The sequence below is a fragment of the Molossus molossus genome, unplaced genomic scaffold, assembly GCF_014108415.1.
Source record: "Molossus molossus isolate mMolMol1 unplaced genomic scaffold, mMolMol1.p scaffold_m16_p_10, whole genome shotgun sequence".
Lineage (NCBI taxonomy): Eukaryota > Metazoa > Chordata > Mammalia > Chiroptera > Molossidae > Molossus > Molossus molossus.
The window spans coordinates 49,502,339-49,519,506 of NW_023425345.1; the positions used below are offsets into that span (position 1 = coordinate 49,502,339).

Genomic DNA, 17,168 nt, shown 5'->3' on the forward strand with positions numbered 1-17,168 from the left:
TATTTCCACCATACAGATATGATACATGTCAATAACTCTGAGAACAGAGATAACAATAACAGTAAAATGAGTAGAAAATGATGGCTTTTGAATACTTATTACCTCTGTTTGCAACATAATTTATATAATTTTAAGTTTATATAATTTAATTTTGAAATAGTGCCTGTGTTTAATAACTAGCTCTCAAAATTCCTGAAAACTTAAGTTACCTTTTATGAACTGCTGTGAGCTCATACAAGCAGCAGCTTGACATTTTTTTAAAAAGTATATTTAGAACAACCATATATATATATATAATTTTTTTTCTTTTCCAACCAAACTGAAGTAGATACTGTAAATCCCCACCCACACAACAGTCCATATCAAACAGCTAATGAGTCAATGAATGAACCAAAACAAATAATGAATAGGGTTGAGTTTTCTGAATTTGCAGACAGGAGATTGCGTTATGTGCCCACTTTCATGCAGGAGCACCAATATGATATTCAGGTCTGTTTTCATTAAAAGCAACTCTTCTAAGCAAGAACATAGCAGTAACATCCCTGACAAATGTGTCCTGCCTCTGGACATCAGAAGAGGGATTCCTAAACAGATGAGGTCAGATCCAATAGAACAGGTATCTCCTCATGTCTGAGAAACTCTTTATGACTCATGTTCTTGGTCCAGCTCTCAGTTTTGCATTAGTAGATATTCTGCAAAGCTACCTTCTTGTGTTGCATCCTACTGATTTCAGCAAAACTGTTCTTGTATTTGGATACACTCCAGTCAAGAAACCTTTCTGAATGCAATCGTCATGTGATTGTTTCTTACTTTTCTGTTTTCTTCTACACCTGTACTATAAAAGATGACCCAGAGTTCAGCAGAGAAATTAGTTTAGCACAGCTCCTTACTTGCATTATGTGAGACCAGCATTATGTGAAAGAGTACATCACTTGTCTAGATACAGACATTTAAGTTAGAATATTACTCTTCCCAAATGGTTCAGATTGACAGATTTAATGATTTAGCCAAATCTTATAGGTTCTTAGATTTATTCTTGTCAGTCTACTTGAATCAAAACATATTTAACCAACCAATGAATACAACAGAAACAAACTCATACACAGAAAACAAACTGATGGTTGCCAGGTTGCGGGGATAGAAGGATGGTGAAAAGGTGAAGAGATTAAAAACTACAAATTGGCAATTACAAAGCAGACATAGGATGTAAAGTATAGCATAGGAAACATAGTCAATAATATTGTAATAACTATGTATGGTGTCAAGGAGGTACTAGACTTACGGGGAGAATCACTTCCTACATTATATAAATGTCTAACCACTATGCTGTACACTTAAAACTAATATATTATTGAATGGTGACCATAATTGGAGGAAAAAAGCAGCATGACTTTTTTTTTAAAGTATATTTGGCCCTGGCTGGTTTGGCTCAGCGGTTGGAGCGTCCGCCTGCGGTCCGGTTCCCGCTAAGGGCATGTACCTCGGTTGCAGTTTGTCCCCGGCCCTGGTTGGTCGTGCGGGTGGCAGCCACTCGATGTGTCCCTTCCACATCGATGTTTCCCTCTCTCTCTCTTCCTCTCTCTCCCTCCCACTCTATCTGTACAAAAAAATGGAAAAATGTCCTCGGGTGAGGATAAAAAAAATAAAGTATATTTGGAACAACTACATATATATATATATATGTATATGTATATATATATATATATATATATATTTTTTTTTTTATCAACCAAATTGAAGTAGATACTATAAATCCCCACCCACACAAGAGTTCATATCAAACAGCTAATGAGTTAATGAATGAACCAAAACAAAGAATCAACAACCCAACTCTATTTCAAAGATTTGAGAGCAATTCTATTCAGTGACACTCTTACTGACAACCTACGTGAATAATGCTTAGCAGAGTTGCAGGCATGTTAATGGCATGTCCTAGGGCCTCTTGCTCTTCTCAACCTTCATCTCCTTGCCAAGCCCTAATGGAAGGATCTCTCACAGAAACAAATGGAAGAGTAAACTCTTTCCCAAAGAAAACTTTTAGATACGTAGAACAAGTATACAGAGCATCAAATTGGGAGTTAAGAGGCCTGGAACTCCTGGAGCTGTCCCTGATTAGATTTTGTAATTTTGAGCAAGTCATTTTCATGAGACTTAGTTTTAGGATTTGTAAACTCTGGAGATTAGAGTCCCTTTCAGTTCTTAAATCTCTGTGATCTGTCCTAGTGAAGACAAGAACAAGGGCTCAGAGGGTATGCCTTGCTCCTTAGCCTAAATCTTGAGAATTAGTATTCCTAATCATCCTTAGGCTGGGGTTTAGCAATGAAAATGCTATTCTACTGCCTTCCCACCATCAGTGAGGTTAATAAAGGGAGAACATAAGAGGAGGTGGCCTATTCCCTTGGTGCAGTGTACAACTGACATAACAACCATCACAGAAAGCCACAGAGATCTTTGGTAGCAGTGAGGGGCCACTTAGTGTATCATACTAGTGTATGAGAATACATTTTATTGTACAATATAAAAAGTTGACAAGAATCACCCAGAATTGCACAGTATTGGGTCATGCTATTTAAATTTGTCTACTTCCCATGTTAGAATATAAACTTGATGAGAACAAAATTTGTCTTCTGAATTTACTACTGTATCCTCTGCACCAAGAATAGTGCCTGGCACATAGCAGGCACTCAATATTTATTTAATAAGTGAATAATGTAAGACATGCACTTCTCTTCAGGAGAAGCGATCTCCTGGCTTAGGAAAGCAAAATCTCTTTTCTTTTTTTAATTAATTTATTTTTGTTACAGATGTTTCTCCTTTTTCCCCCAGACACCCTCTTCCCATTTCCATCACCTCTCACACACATACACAGCATTGTTGTCTATGTCATTGGTTATACTTATATGCATTAAGTTCTTTGGTTTATCTCTTCCCTTCCCCTCTCCCACCTCTGAGGTTTGTCAGTCTGAACCCTACTTCTAAGTCTCTGGGTCTATTTTGTTCATCAGCTTATTTTGTTCATTATATTCCACAAATAAGTGAGATCAAATGATACTTGTCTTTCTCTGACTGGCTTATTTTGCTTAGCATAATACTTTCCAGGCCCCTCCATGTTGTCTCAAATGATAAGAGATCTTTTTTTCTTACAGCTGCATAGTATTCCATGGTGTATATGTTCCACAGCTTCTTTATCCACTCATCTATTGATGGACACTTGGGCTATTTCCAGATCTTAACAATTGAAATAGTGCCACTATGAACATAGGTGTTCTGATTGGTGTTTCAAGCTTCTTAGGATATATTCCTAGAAATGGGATCACTAGGTCAAATGGCAGTTCAATGATTAGTTTTTTTAGAAAATACCATAGTGTTTTCCATAGTGGCCGCACCAGTCTTCATTCCCACCAGCAGTGTACTAAATTCCCCTTTTCTCCACACTCTCGCCAGCACTTGTTTGATGATTTGTTGATGATGACCATTCTGGCGGGTGTGAGGTGATAACTCATAGTTGTTTTAATTTGCATCTCTCTGATGACTAGTGATGTTGAGCATTTTTTCATATGTCTCTTAGCCATTTGTACCTCCTGTTTGGAGAGGTGTCTATTTAGCTCCTCTGCTCATTTTTTTTTTCTTTTGTGGTACATGTCCTAGCAGGAACCGAACCTAGGACTCTCTGGTCCGCAGGCCGACATTCAACCGCTGAGCCAAACTGGCCAGGGTTCCTCTGCCCATGTTTTAATTGGGTTCTTTGTCTTCCTTTTGTTGAGTTGTACGAATTACTATATATATTTTGGAGATTATCCCCTTATCTGATGTACTGTTGGCAATTATGCTCTCCCATATAGGGGGCTCCCTTTCCATTCTGATGTTTGTTTCTTTTGCTATGCAGAAGTTTTTTGGTTTGATGTAGTCCCATGTTTTAATTTTTTTTCCCTTTGTTTCTCTTGCCTTAGGCGTTGTATCGGTAAAAATTTTGCTTCGTTGATGTCTGAAATTTTGCTGCCTACATTTTCTTCTAGGATTTTTATAGATTCACGAGTCACATTTAAGTCTTTTATCCATTTTTACTTTATTCTTGTGTACGGTGTAAGTTGGTGGTCTAGTTTCATTTTTCTGCATGTAGCTGTCCAATTTTCCCAACACCATTTATTTAAGAGGCTGTCTTTACTCCATTGTATGATTGTACTGCTATTGCTCTCTCCCTTGAAGTCCTCCAGAAGTTTTTTTAATATATTTTGGTGCTCCTATATTCAGTACATATATGTTTACCGGTGTTATATCCTCTTGTTGGATTGATTCCTTTAATATTATATAGTAACCTTCTTTGTCTAGTATTATGGCCCTTGTTTTGAAGTCTATCTTATCAGATATGAATATTGCTACACCAGCTATTTTTAAATTTCCATTTGCCTGGACAATTTTTTTCCATTCCTTCACTTTCATCCTGTGTGAGTCTTTTGTTGTGAGGTGGGTTTCTTGTAGACAGCATATGTATGGGTCATGTTTTATTATCCAATCAGCTACCCTATGTCTTTTGATTGGAGCATTTAAGCTATTTACATTTAAGGTTATTATTGACAGATACTTATTAGTTCCCATTTTAATTTTATGCCTGTGTTCTTTCTCTCTCTCTATTTATTCTTCTTCTTACAACAGTCCCTTCAGCATTTCTTGCAGTGCTGGTTTGGTGGCAGTAAATTCTTTTAGCTTTTTTTTTTTGTCTGTGAAGCTCTTTATTTCACCTTCAATTTTGAATGATAGCCTTGCTGGATAGAGTAGCCTTGGATTCAGACCCTTGCCTTTCATTACTTTGTATACTTCATGTCACTCCCTTCTGGCCTACAGTGTTTCTATTGAGAAATCAGCTGAGTGTAATGGGAGCTCCCTTGTAGGTAACTTTCTGTCTCTCTCTTGCTTCCTTTAAGATTCTTTTTTTGTCTTTAATGTTTCCCATCTTAATTATGATGTGTCTAGCTGTGGGTCTTTTTGGCTTCATCTTACTTGGGACTCTCTGTGTTTCCTGGACTTGTATGACTTTTTCCTTCACCAAATTAGAGAAGTTTTCTGTCATTTCTTCAAACAGGTTGTCTATTCCTTTCACCAATTCTTCTCCTTCTTGTACACCTATGACATGAATGTTGTTATGTTTTGTACTGTCCCAAAGCTCCATTAAACTCTCCTCCTGCTTTTTAATTTTTCTTCCCATTTGCTGCTCTAGTTGGGTGTTTTTTTCTACCTTGTCTTCTAACTTGCTAATTCAATCTTCAGCTTCTTCTAATCTACTACTGAATCCCTCTAAGGTATTTTTCATATCAGCTATGTCATTCTTTATTTCCACTTGATTTTCATTCATAGCTTCTACCTCTTTTTTTAGGCTGATGTAATTCCCACTGAGCTCTTTATAATTCTCATTAAGTTGTTTATAGTTCTCACTAAATTGTTTGAGCACCCTTAAAATAATTGCTTTAAATTCTTTATCTGACAAATTGCTTGCTTCCATTTCATGTAGTTCCTTTTCTGGTGATTCCTCCTTTTCTTTCATTTGGGTGGTGTTTCTTTGTCTCACCATTTTAGCAGTCTGGTAGTTCCAGACCCAGTGAGGGATGTTGGGATGTGTAGGCAGGTTGGTGTGTATCATCAAATAAGGCTGTTGTGCCTTCCAGACTGTTTTGATGCGTGGCGCCTCCTACCTGCTGTGGGTCCTGGAGGATTGACAACTGGCAGCTGGTATTGATCTGTTATGATAGGAGCAAATGGCGTGCGTGGGTCCAGCTGGTGTGCTGCTGGGGTGCATGGGTCCGTTGCTGCCTGGTGGGGCTCAGCTCCTGATCAGTCGCTGCCGATGCTGCTGGGGACGAGTGTCAGCACCCAGTTTGTGCTGCTGCTGTTGCCAGGGGGTGCTCTCATTTCCCAATCCTCTGCTGCTGTTGGGGGCTGAGGATACTCAGCTTCTAGGACTTTGCTGCTGCTGGGGGAGGGGCTCCACTGCTTCACCACTGCTGCAGTTGTCAGGAGTGGGTCTTGGCTGCCCAAGCCTTGCTGCTGCTTAGGCTTGGGTACCACACCTGATCAGCCTCTGCTGATGCTGCTGAGATGGGTCTCAGCTGCCGATCTGCGCTGCTGCTGCCTGGGGATGGATGTCTACTCCCAAACCTCTGTTGCTGGGGATATATCTTGGCTCCCAAGCCTCAGTTGCTGTTAGAGGTGGGGCTCCACTCCTGCCCAGTCACTGTTGCTGTGGGGGAAGGTGATAGGCTCCCAAGCTGGCGCTACTGCTGCTGGGGGTGGTGCTTGGCTCTGATCAGGCTGCTGCTATTGAAGGTGTTGCTCTGCTCCCAAGCTGCTTCTGCTGCTGCAGCTGTGGAGGATGGCTCCCGGCTGGCTGCTGCTTCCACAAGCAGGTACCTTGAAAGCACCGCTACTGTGTCCTAATCTGCACTGACACAGTAGGTTTCACTGGTCCAATGGTGCAAGGTGCAAAGGTGGACTCAGGTCGCTGGGCCCTAGCTGCTCCCTGCTGCCTCCTCTCAGAGAAGACCAGCGGATCCTCCAAAATGGCGGGGCCTTCTGGCCACGCAGGGAGAAGCAACCTGACAATCCACTTACCAGATAGTAGGGTACTCCCTAATCCACAGCAATGGACGTCCACTCACACTTTCAGCCTTGCTCCGGTCCTGCCCATCATCGTCTTTTCAGGAAAATCTCTTTGCTTTTCAAAGAGATTTTACATTGTGTCTCATATAATTGAAGCATACAGTAATAATAACTACAACTATTTACTGAACATCTACCTGGTGCTCTATGCGTAAAACTCTACTCTAGGTGTATTACATATGTCTCACGATAATCCTCATATGTTAATTAAACCTCAATTAACAGACAATAAGGAATTATTACTCATACTATACAGAAAAGAAAATTGAGGTCCAGAAGGATAATTTGTCTTGTAAGAAGCAGGATTAGAAACTATGAATTCCAAAGACTGTGTTCTCTATTATTGTAAAGTGCCTTTTAATAAACCAAAGCATTTAACCAAAACAAAGATGATGAGTACTTTAGCTACTCAAGATAGTACTGCAGGCTTTCTAGGAAATTCATTTATTCAACAAACATTTATTTGCTAAGCATCCATACATATCATGTGTCAGGCACTATGATTGGCCCTGGGTGATAAATGCAAAGGTATTAGTAACTAGGTACAGGGATAGAAGTGCTTGAAGGAAAGACTAATGATACTTAAAGAAGTCAGAGAAAAAAATAACCCCTGAGTCAGATTTTAAAAAGCAAAATAAGAGTTTAACAAGTGGACAATGAGAAAAAGGAAATCCAGGCAGAAGGAACAGAATGTACAATAGCAGAGAGGCATGAAATGGCGTGGCATATTCTCGGAAATAATGGCAAATCTTCATTGCTGATAGGAGATTAAGAATAAAGAGCCAACCTGGAGAGTATTATGCCAAGTAAAATAAGCCAATCAGAGAAAGACAAGTATCACATGACTGATCTCACTTATTTGTGGAAAATAATGAACAAAAAAAGCTGATGAACAAAACAGACCCAGAGATATAGAAAGGAGTACGGTTCAGACTGACAAACTTCAGAGGAGGGGAGCGGGGAGGGAATAAACCACAGAACTTATATGCATGCAAGCATAACCAATGGTTACATATGTAAGCGTAGACAACAATGCTTGTGGTGTGGGGCTGGGGGGCAGGATAGGGAGGAGGGTGTCTGAGGGGAAAAGGAGAAACATCTGTAACAAAAATAAATAAATTAATTAATTAAAATAATAATAACAACAAGAAACAAGCCTAATAATAATCGCTATTTTGGAACTCAAAAGAAAAAAAAGAAAGAAAGAATGAAGAGCCAATGAACCAAGCCTGTGAGAGTAACCTCCAATTTCCATAAACAGCATTATCCAATCAGTTTTACCCAAAACAGCATTTCTCCTTCCATTTCATTCTTCAGTTATCACTAGGAGAAATCCTCCATAAAGGAAAGGCAGACTTAGTGAAGAACCATTACAGAACTGAAAGCAGTATTTATAGATCAACTTTTTCCCTAGAAAGAATACCTACTTTTGTGTAGTATATGTGGAAAAGTTTTATAAGTGCTTTATCTGTTAATCTTCACAACAATTCAAGAGTAAGGTATTAACACTAGCATTTTATTGACAAGGAAACTAAAATTCAGAAGAGTAACTTGTCCAAAATAACATGAAGCCTGGAAAAGGCAAGATCAGAACCCAGGTGTGACTCAAAAAAAAAAAAAAAAGAATCCAAACTGTAAAGTCTCCTTGAGAAATTATAACAAAGAATTTTTAAAAAATATCTAAGTGGTTAGAGCGTCCGCCTGCGGTCCCGAGAGACCGGGGTTCGGTTCCCGCTAAGGGCACGTACCTCGGTTGCAGTTTGTCCCCGGCCCTGGTTGGTCGTGCGGGTGGCAGCCACTCGATGTGTCCCTTTCACATCGATGTTTCCCTCTCTCTCTCTCTCTTCCTCTCTCTCCCTCCCACTCTGTCTGTACAAAAAATGAAAAAATGTCCTCGGATGAGGATAAAAAAAAAATCTAAGTTTAGAACATAGAGGGGAGCTGCAAAGAAGTAGGGGAACTGAGATGAAAAAAAAAAACCATTTCATTATCTTTAATCTTCTCAATGGAAAACTGATATACTATTACCACTCTAGCAATTAAATTGCTACGGCCATAAATGGCAAAGACATAGTAATCTAAGTGGTAACTTAGTGGATACAGAGGAAGAAGTATTTAAAACCTCCCTGAGGAATCAAGCTTCATATAGAAGATCACATCTGAATTGAGCTTAAGAGATAAGAAAGCAACTGCTGCCATATAGACAGGTTGAAGTAAGGAGGACATACCAGCAGAAAGAATACTGAATGTGAAGGAAGAAAGTACGTATCATTTTTAGTATGATATAATAAATATATGAAAGAGTCCCATATTTCCATATGGCTCCTCCTCTCACCTCCATCATGTCTCTCAGCTGTCCCTTTATCAAAGATTTGCCATGACTATCCTAGATAAACAGTGTACCCCCACCCTCGTCTACATATTACCCTGTTTTATTATTTTATTTCACAGCACTTATCACCACCAGGTATATATGTTTATTTGTTCACTATTTGTCCCCCACTCCTCCCCCTTATGCCCCTTAAAACTAGAATACAAGTTACTTATTTTCTTATTAATGTGAATTTTATTAGTGTACTTTAAAGCAAAAATATTGGGTAAACTGCATATAATATAATCACCATATAACTATCACTTTGTATCAGTATTGCAGATACTCTTAACTACTTAATTATTTTCAAAATATATTCCAATATCTTAATTATGTTCAGTTAAGTGTATATGAATATTTGCAGCACACTGCATTATTTATATTAGAGAAAAAGCATCCTAGATGAACTTGTTCTGGCATTCTACAATTTATGCTTGTACATCTCTAAATCAGATTTATACATAGCTATCAAATGGTTACTCTGGCTATGCTAAATTTTAAAATTTTATCTGAATTTGACTATAATGTACCACCAAAATAAAATTTATTTGTTTCTTTATACTAGCAAGTTATCTTATCTGATTATTCACATTCAATATTTGCAGACTACTAACTAGAACTGCACACTCTTCTTTTTTTAATTTTTTAATGTTTTTCTTGATTTTTTTTTTAAGACAATAAGGAAGAGAGAAAGATAGAAACACTGATGTGAGAGAGACACATTGATCAGCTGTCTCCTGCACGCCCCTTACTAGGGATCGAGCCTACAACCCAGGCATGGGCCTTGACCAGGAATCGAACTGGGACCTCTCTTGTCCATGGGGTGATGCTCAAGCCACTGAGCCATACCAGCCAGTTGAGCTGTACACTCTTTAATTAAATACAAGTATGTACATTTCAAGTCATCCACCCTAACCTCCAGTTCACTCCACCCCTGCCACATTCCTGGAAATACTCTAGACTTGGATGAATCAAATTCTCTAACAGCTAAAGGGTAAAGAGCAAAGGAAACTGTATCAACTTAGAACAATACTATAAATGTAAACTGCCTGAGTGAAGAGATTTCATTCTGTTCACTGCTGTTATCCCCAATGTCCGTACCAGCAATTGGCACAGAGTTGAGTAGGCTACTAATAAGTACTTGTTAAAGGAAAGAATGTAGGATTGGAAGCAAGGTTTATGAAGAAAGTGCTTTGTATACCATACTAAGTTCGGGTTTGATTATCTAATAAGCCACCCTTGGGGAAGTTTAATAAATGAACAACTGTTCATTTCACTCTGGTTGCAGAGTGAAAGACGGACTAAAGAACAATGCAAAAAATGGATTAGAAAACACGGTGGACGATGGAATGAAGAACAAAATGGAAACTGGAGAAAGAAAGACCACTTAGAAAGTCATTCAAATAATTCAAACAACACATGACAGGTCTAAACTGAGGCAGTTTTAGTTTTATATTACGTAACTCATAATAAAGAAACTGTAATTAAAGGGGGGGGGGGGATATGTTAATAATGTCCTTTTCCCAAAGTTTACCTGGGAGCTGGAGTCTGGGAATCTTGCACTTTGAGTAAAATCACAGAGTCTGATCCTAAACAAGAAACACAAGAATATATCATTACTAATAAAACTCCACAGTTAGCCCTGGCCGGTTCGGCTCAGCAGTTGGAACATTGGCCTGCGGACCACAGAGTCCCGGGTTCGGTTCCCGCTAGGGGCACGTACCCCCCCAAAAAAAAACCTCCACAGTTATACATTCCAGATGTCTGTGTTTTAAGTTCCCATACTTTGTTACATTCTATTTTCATAAAAACAACAACACCATAAAGACAAAAAAAAGTGGAAGACAGAGAAGCAGGTCCATTTTCACTGAGCCAAGAATAGAGCTAAGTGAAGAAACTACTCCACGAATAAAGCAGTCACTGTGAAATACAAGTATACATAGCTTCAGCCTCTACTGCTGGGCTGTACTTGTTCCCTGTGGTTCTTCTTTCTGTTCCTGGGGAGCAAGCATGCGTAGATACCTCAAAAGTCTTTAGCATGAACTACCATGAGACTGAATAAGGTGAAAGAACAAAGGGGAGGGGAAGGAGAAAGAGAGTGGAAGGGAAGGGAAAGCAGAAAGAAACAGCTATAAAAGAAGTAGCAAAGTAAAAAAGTACAAATTTTATCATTCTATTTATTTTCTGTGTTGATAAAGGCAAGAATCATGTCCTTCTAAAGCACTATGATTAAACTCTTATTTCGAATATTTATTAAATAGTACAAGGAAAGTAACTGAACGGTCAATGTAGTTAGTACATCTATCCCAGTTTAGTTGTATCTAAGCATCTGCCATATAATGTATGTTTCTGAGGTTAAAGGCTTTTTTAAAAAAAATTACAGTTCTCAGTAAATCACCTCACAAATTTAATACACGTTTTCATAAATATGTGTAGTTATATAATGATACCACAAACAGTTTTAATCCTCCAGTGATAATTTTAAGAAAGTAAGGAATAGATTTTTTTTTTTTTAAATCAAATGATCGGAGGAAGGGGAGGCTTAGAGATGGATCTATCAAAAGATCCCTAATGTCTAACCACTTAACCTAAAACTTGTTGTAAGTTATATACCTAAGTATATGCCATAAATACACACATAACACAAACCTAAAGGAGGGGAAACTAAGCAAAAAAAAAATTATCATAGCAAAACCTTAATTAACTGGAATGCTAAGGAACAGAATATTTTCATTAGCTGAAAGTTAAGTAGAAAACTTTTTGTTTCCAAAACTCGATGACGACCCTTCTAAAGTGTATAAATCCATTACACAGGATTTTGTAAGTATTACCTGATTAAGAATTTTTATTTCAATACTTAATTGATGTTCTAAAACTCCCAGAACATCAGAGTACAGATGATACTTCAACAACATGGGTTTGAACTGCGCAGGTCCACTTTATGGGGATTTTTCAATGAATACTGTAAATGTATTTTCTCTTCCTTAAGATTTTCTTAATAACATGTTTTCTCTAGCTTACTATATTGTAAGAATACTGTATATAATACATATAACATGCAAAATATGTATTTATCAACTACTTATATTAGGCTCCTGGTCAAAAATAAGCTATTAGCAGTTAAATTTGGGGAAAGTTAAAAGTTATATATGTGGATTTTTGACTGCATAGGATGGGGGCATCAGTGCCCCCTAAACCGCATGTTGTTCAAGAATCAACTGTACTTTATCTTCATTGTAAAGTACTAGAAACAGAGTAAGTACAGAAGTCACTAGGCTTAACATACTTGACTCTAGATTCTGCCTAGGAAGTTAATGTTTTAAATACTATATAGCCCTGGCCGGTTTGGCTCAGCGGTTAGAGCGTCGGCCTGCGGTCCTGAGAGACCCGGGTTCGGTTCCTGCTAAGGGCACGTACCTCGGTTGCAGTTTGTCCCCGGCCCTGGTCGGTCGTGCGGGTGGCAGCCACTCGATGTGTTCCTTTCACATCGATGTTTCTCTCTCTCTCTCTGTTCCTCTCTCTCCCTCCCACTCTACCTGAACAAAAAAATGGGAAAATGTCCTCGGGTGAGGATAAATAAATACATACATACATACATACATACATACTAGATAAAATCATTTGCACATCTCCATGTAAGAAAAAAAACGTTACTTATAGGTTTACTGGTAGTATGGCTAAGTCAATTATATGTACTTATGGTATCTATATGTTATTGAAGTTACTTGTGCATTACAACCTTGTGTTAGAATTCACACAGTTCCAATAAAATGGCTATTAGGAAATATAATTAAATTACATTGAAAATATGGTATACAATATCATTTTTACCTTTGGATTGTGTATCTGAAGCTGATAAGTTATCTGGCTGATGTGGAAGAGAGTGGTGATGTTGGAGCTGATGGAGAGGATCAGAATCTTTGGATCGAAATAAAATATCTGGAGTATAAGATGATAAGGAATATCCACTCTGAGACGGTTGTTCCTGGGTAGTCGAAATGCTGGCAGATCCAGATGATGAAGTATCAGAACCAATAATCTGAGCTGCATAAGAGTTTCCATTTTTAAACAGTGGGTCTTGCAAAGTATTCCTACTGGAACTAAGACAACGAGATCTAGCAAAAGAAGAATATATTTCAATATCATATAACACATGTAGAATTAAATTCATTTGAAATATGTTTCATGACTCACAGGTGTAAAGGAAAATGTGTGGTGGGTTTGGCTACAGAAAACTGTTTCCCTGTGACCATCTGTAGCAGCTGTCTGTAAATCTCTCTTTCTTCTTCTTGAACTGTCTATAAAAGAAAAAAAGAAAAAATCTTAAACACATCTAACAAGGCACGTGTTTCCAAAAGCAGCAGCTAGATTCCCAGAAGCCCTGCCAAAGCTCAGGCAGAGTCCTCAAGATGATTAAGAATTACGGTTCATTAGAAAATTATAAAGTATATATAAGAGGAGTTTAGTGAAATAAATACCAGATATATTTTGGAAAATTATGGGGCATATATGTAAATAATAGTGCAGAAAAGCTGTAGGATAAGAAACCAAAAATCCATTTCTGAGTCAATTGATAGAGTCCCAGAAATAAAACATTTGAGTACCTCTAATTAAGATTCCAACAAAACCCTTGATTCTTGATACCTGCTAAAAAAATCACAAGGAAGTAATCTGAACAGTCAAGATTTGAGTGGTGGTATTTTGCTAATAGTTCTCTATTCTATTATTTTTAAGAGTGTATTTTTCAGGGATGGTTTTCATCTCCAACACATATTTTTTTTCTTAACTCCCAATACTGAACTTAGGGGAAAGCACAATCTCCATAATATTCATTCATTCATTTACTGACTTAAATACTGACTACGCTCCAGTCTCTAGAGATACTGCACTGAATACAATAAAGTTCCTGCCCTTGTGGGGCTTACATTACAGTTAAAGGATTGAAAAACAAAACAAAGAAACTAGTCAGGAAGTATTAACAAAATTAAAGATAACAGAATAATAGAAAATGATGGAGGGGTAACACTAGGAACAGGTAAGACTTCTCTTAAATGGTGATATTTCAAGAGAAACCTAAATCAAGGGAAGAAGTCAGTCAAAGAAATTTATAAGAGTATTCCAGACAAAGGAACAGTAAATTCAAAAGCCCTGAGACAGGAATGTGCTTTGATGTGTTCAAGGAACAGTACGGTCAGTGTGAATCAAGAGTAGTAAGAAATGACGTCACTTAGCAGAAAACAAGATTACATAAGGATTTGTAACCATGGTAAAGGATCTAGCCTATACAAATCCCCCAAAGCAATAAGCTATACTCACTAAATAATACGTGCCCAATACTTTTATTTCCCTTTAAATCTTATATACAGTTTAATACAACCACCAAGCTTCAAAAAATAATTATAATACTTTGTGCCCGGGCTAGCAGCATCTTGCACTCTGCCATTTCAATGTTGTATAAGCATTTTATTCAGCTACAAATGATCACTAAAGGAATTTGAACTAAGCAAAGATCTACGCAAAGTTACATACTAAATATTTTCTTCTTAAATCCTTTTTTGCTAAATAAAAATTCCAATTACATTGTTAGTATAATGTTAGTATAATGTTACCAATCTAACAAGATATACTTAGAACTGTGAAGCAAGATAATTCCTAAAGAGAAAGAGCTATCCTTAAACTTGACTGAATAGTTGAGTGGTAAGACAAGGTAGAACTAGTTGAGGCCATTTGATGAAAAAATAGACACAAGAGAAAAAGAACGAATTTGTAATCTTCTCTATGAAGAAAATAAACTCCATTATTTTATCACTTAGGCATTAATATTGTATTCACGATAATGACAGTTCTCTTTTCTAGTATCTGTGATGCAACTGTCTACAGTATTGGGCAGGCATTTCAGTGACAACACAAGAATTATAATGGTTAGAAAACACTATTAACAGGTATGAACTAATATCAATGACCAATTAGTATTTGAGAAACTAATTTAAAATCCACAATGAAAAGAAATGCCTCTTTATTAAAATTTAAACTTGCTCTTACAAAGATTCTTTAAGTAGACAGACAGTCTGTAGATTGTAAGAGATGATAACTCTTAATTAACCAGACATTTTAGTTCATTTCTACTGTCCCACCAAACTGTTGTAACAGGTTACTTTGCATACAAAGAGAATGTAAAGAAATTATTTCATCATATAAAAACCTCAAAAGAACACTGAGAAGAGTAAGACAGAAAGGACCTTTGTTTGTGGTACCCTAGAGACTTCAACTGTAAAAAATTAAAAGCACTTCCTTCCTCCCTCACATCACATAGCAAAATGTTTTCTTTGAATACATTTTCATATTTATAAATAAAACATGAAGAACCAAGGTGCCATTAAGTAACGCAAGTAACACAAATTATGACAAATCTAGATTAATTCAATGTAAAAAGACTGCTTTTTAAAAATCAATTTAACACACATGGAAGTCCCCCACAAATCATTTTCCCCAATAAACATATCTTCAAAGAAAAGCTTCTGTCTGAGCCTACACAACCTCACAGTCATTAGACAATATAAAATAAAAGGGATAAAAGTTCCATATGCCAAATACTTAACTGAGGTCTCTCTTCAAGCCTCCTCATATTTTCAGTTTAAACTAATTTATGATTTAAAAAAGAAACTACAGGAGAATGGTTAAGAATTTTTCATTGTTCTGTGTTAATTTGGAGGTGACAAGAATTTATTATTTAAAAAAAATGATGTAAGGTACTTTTCTTTTTTGGGCTTCATTAAAACAAAAAATACTGAGTATATTATATTTCATTTCAGACAAAGAAAAGATAGTCTAGGCAACTCTCAAAAAAACATATATAACATCTGGCTTTTACCAAAAGAAAATGTAGAGGTAAGTCACTTGAAACTGCAAACCCAATTCTTTTTTTTTGGAGTATCTCATACTACAAAGTAAAAGAAAACATCTCTTTCTGCATATTATTTATTAAACCTTTTTCTTTTGAGTAAGAAAATTATGCCCTGGCTGGTTTGGCTCAGCGGTTAGAGCGTCAGCCTGCGGTCCAGAGAGTCCCAGGTTCGGTTCCTGCTAACGGCACGTACCTCAGTTGCAGTTTGTCCCCGGCCCTGGTTGGGTCGTGCGGGTGGCAGCCACTCGATGTGTCCCTTTCACATCGATGTTTCTCTCTCTCTCTCCCCCTCCCACTCTATCTGAACAAAATATCGAAAAGTGTCCTCGGGTGAGAATTAAAAAAGAAACAAAGAAAAGAAAATTAGGAAATTAAAAGGAAAGAAAGCAACAACTGGATGATATGTTAAAGTAAAGAAAGTTGGCTGCTATGTTTTAAACCTATAAAGAACCAAGTAAAGTTTAAACAGTATAAGGGTAATTAAGATGCTGAATTCTATTTTTCTAAAAAGTGACAAAAATTAATTGTAAAATTATAAAAGTTTAACAGAAAACACAAAATAAATTTTAGAAAACCAGTAAGTCCTTTTGTTATAAATCACCCAAATAACTTTATAAGTGCCCTCAATTTTTATTTTGTTTAAGGTAATAGCTTTATACTATATAAATTCCAAGTATAAAAGGTATATAATTCAACAATTTTCTGTTTTTCTGAAATTATTCTTGGTTTATAAAATTATTATATAAAGTATATATATAAAAAAAATAAAAGCATCAGTGGAAGCTATTAAGAAAGTCCAATACCCAAAGGAGGTGGGATCACAGTACCAGATATCAGGTTATACTACAAAGCTACTGTAATCAAAACTGCCTGGTATTGGCACAAGAACAGGCATATAGACCAGTGGAACAGAACAGAGAATCCAGAAATGAACCCAAGACATTATGCTCAATTAATATTTGACAAAGGAGGCAAGAGCATAAAATGAAGTAAAGACAGCCTCTTAAATGGCGTTGGGAAAATTGGGACAGCTACTTGCAAAAAAATGAAACGAGACCATCAACTTACACCACACACAAAAATAAACTCAAAATGGATAAAGACTTAAATGTGACCCGTGAATCCATAAAAATCCTAGAAGAAAACGCAGGCAACAAAATTTCGGACATCATACGCAACAGAATTTTCACTGATACATCACCTAAGGCAACAGAAACAAAGGAAAAAATGAACACATGGGAC

At 37.1% G+C, this 17,168-nt stretch overlaps 1 protein-coding gene across 3 annotated transcripts in view; it reads right to left on the reverse strand.

The window, feature by feature from the left end:
* The window catches only part of SENP1 (SUMO specific peptidase 1), a 61,962-nt gene that overhangs the window by 19,840 nt on the left and 24,954 nt on the right, over window positions 1-17,168 (reverse strand). For all 3 annotated transcript variants that reach the window (XM_036252334.1, XM_036252335.1, XM_036252332.1), the window contains 3 exons: window positions 13,217-13,320; window positions 12,854-13,137; window positions 10,557-10,611 (listed from right to left, as the gene is read on the reverse strand). In XM_036252334.1, the coding sequence (XP_036108227.1) occupies window positions 10,557-10,611; window positions 12,854-13,137; window positions 13,217-13,320 (443 nt within the window). The remainder of the gene's footprint in view (window positions 1-10,556; window positions 10,612-12,853; window positions 13,138-13,216; window positions 13,321-17,168) is intronic.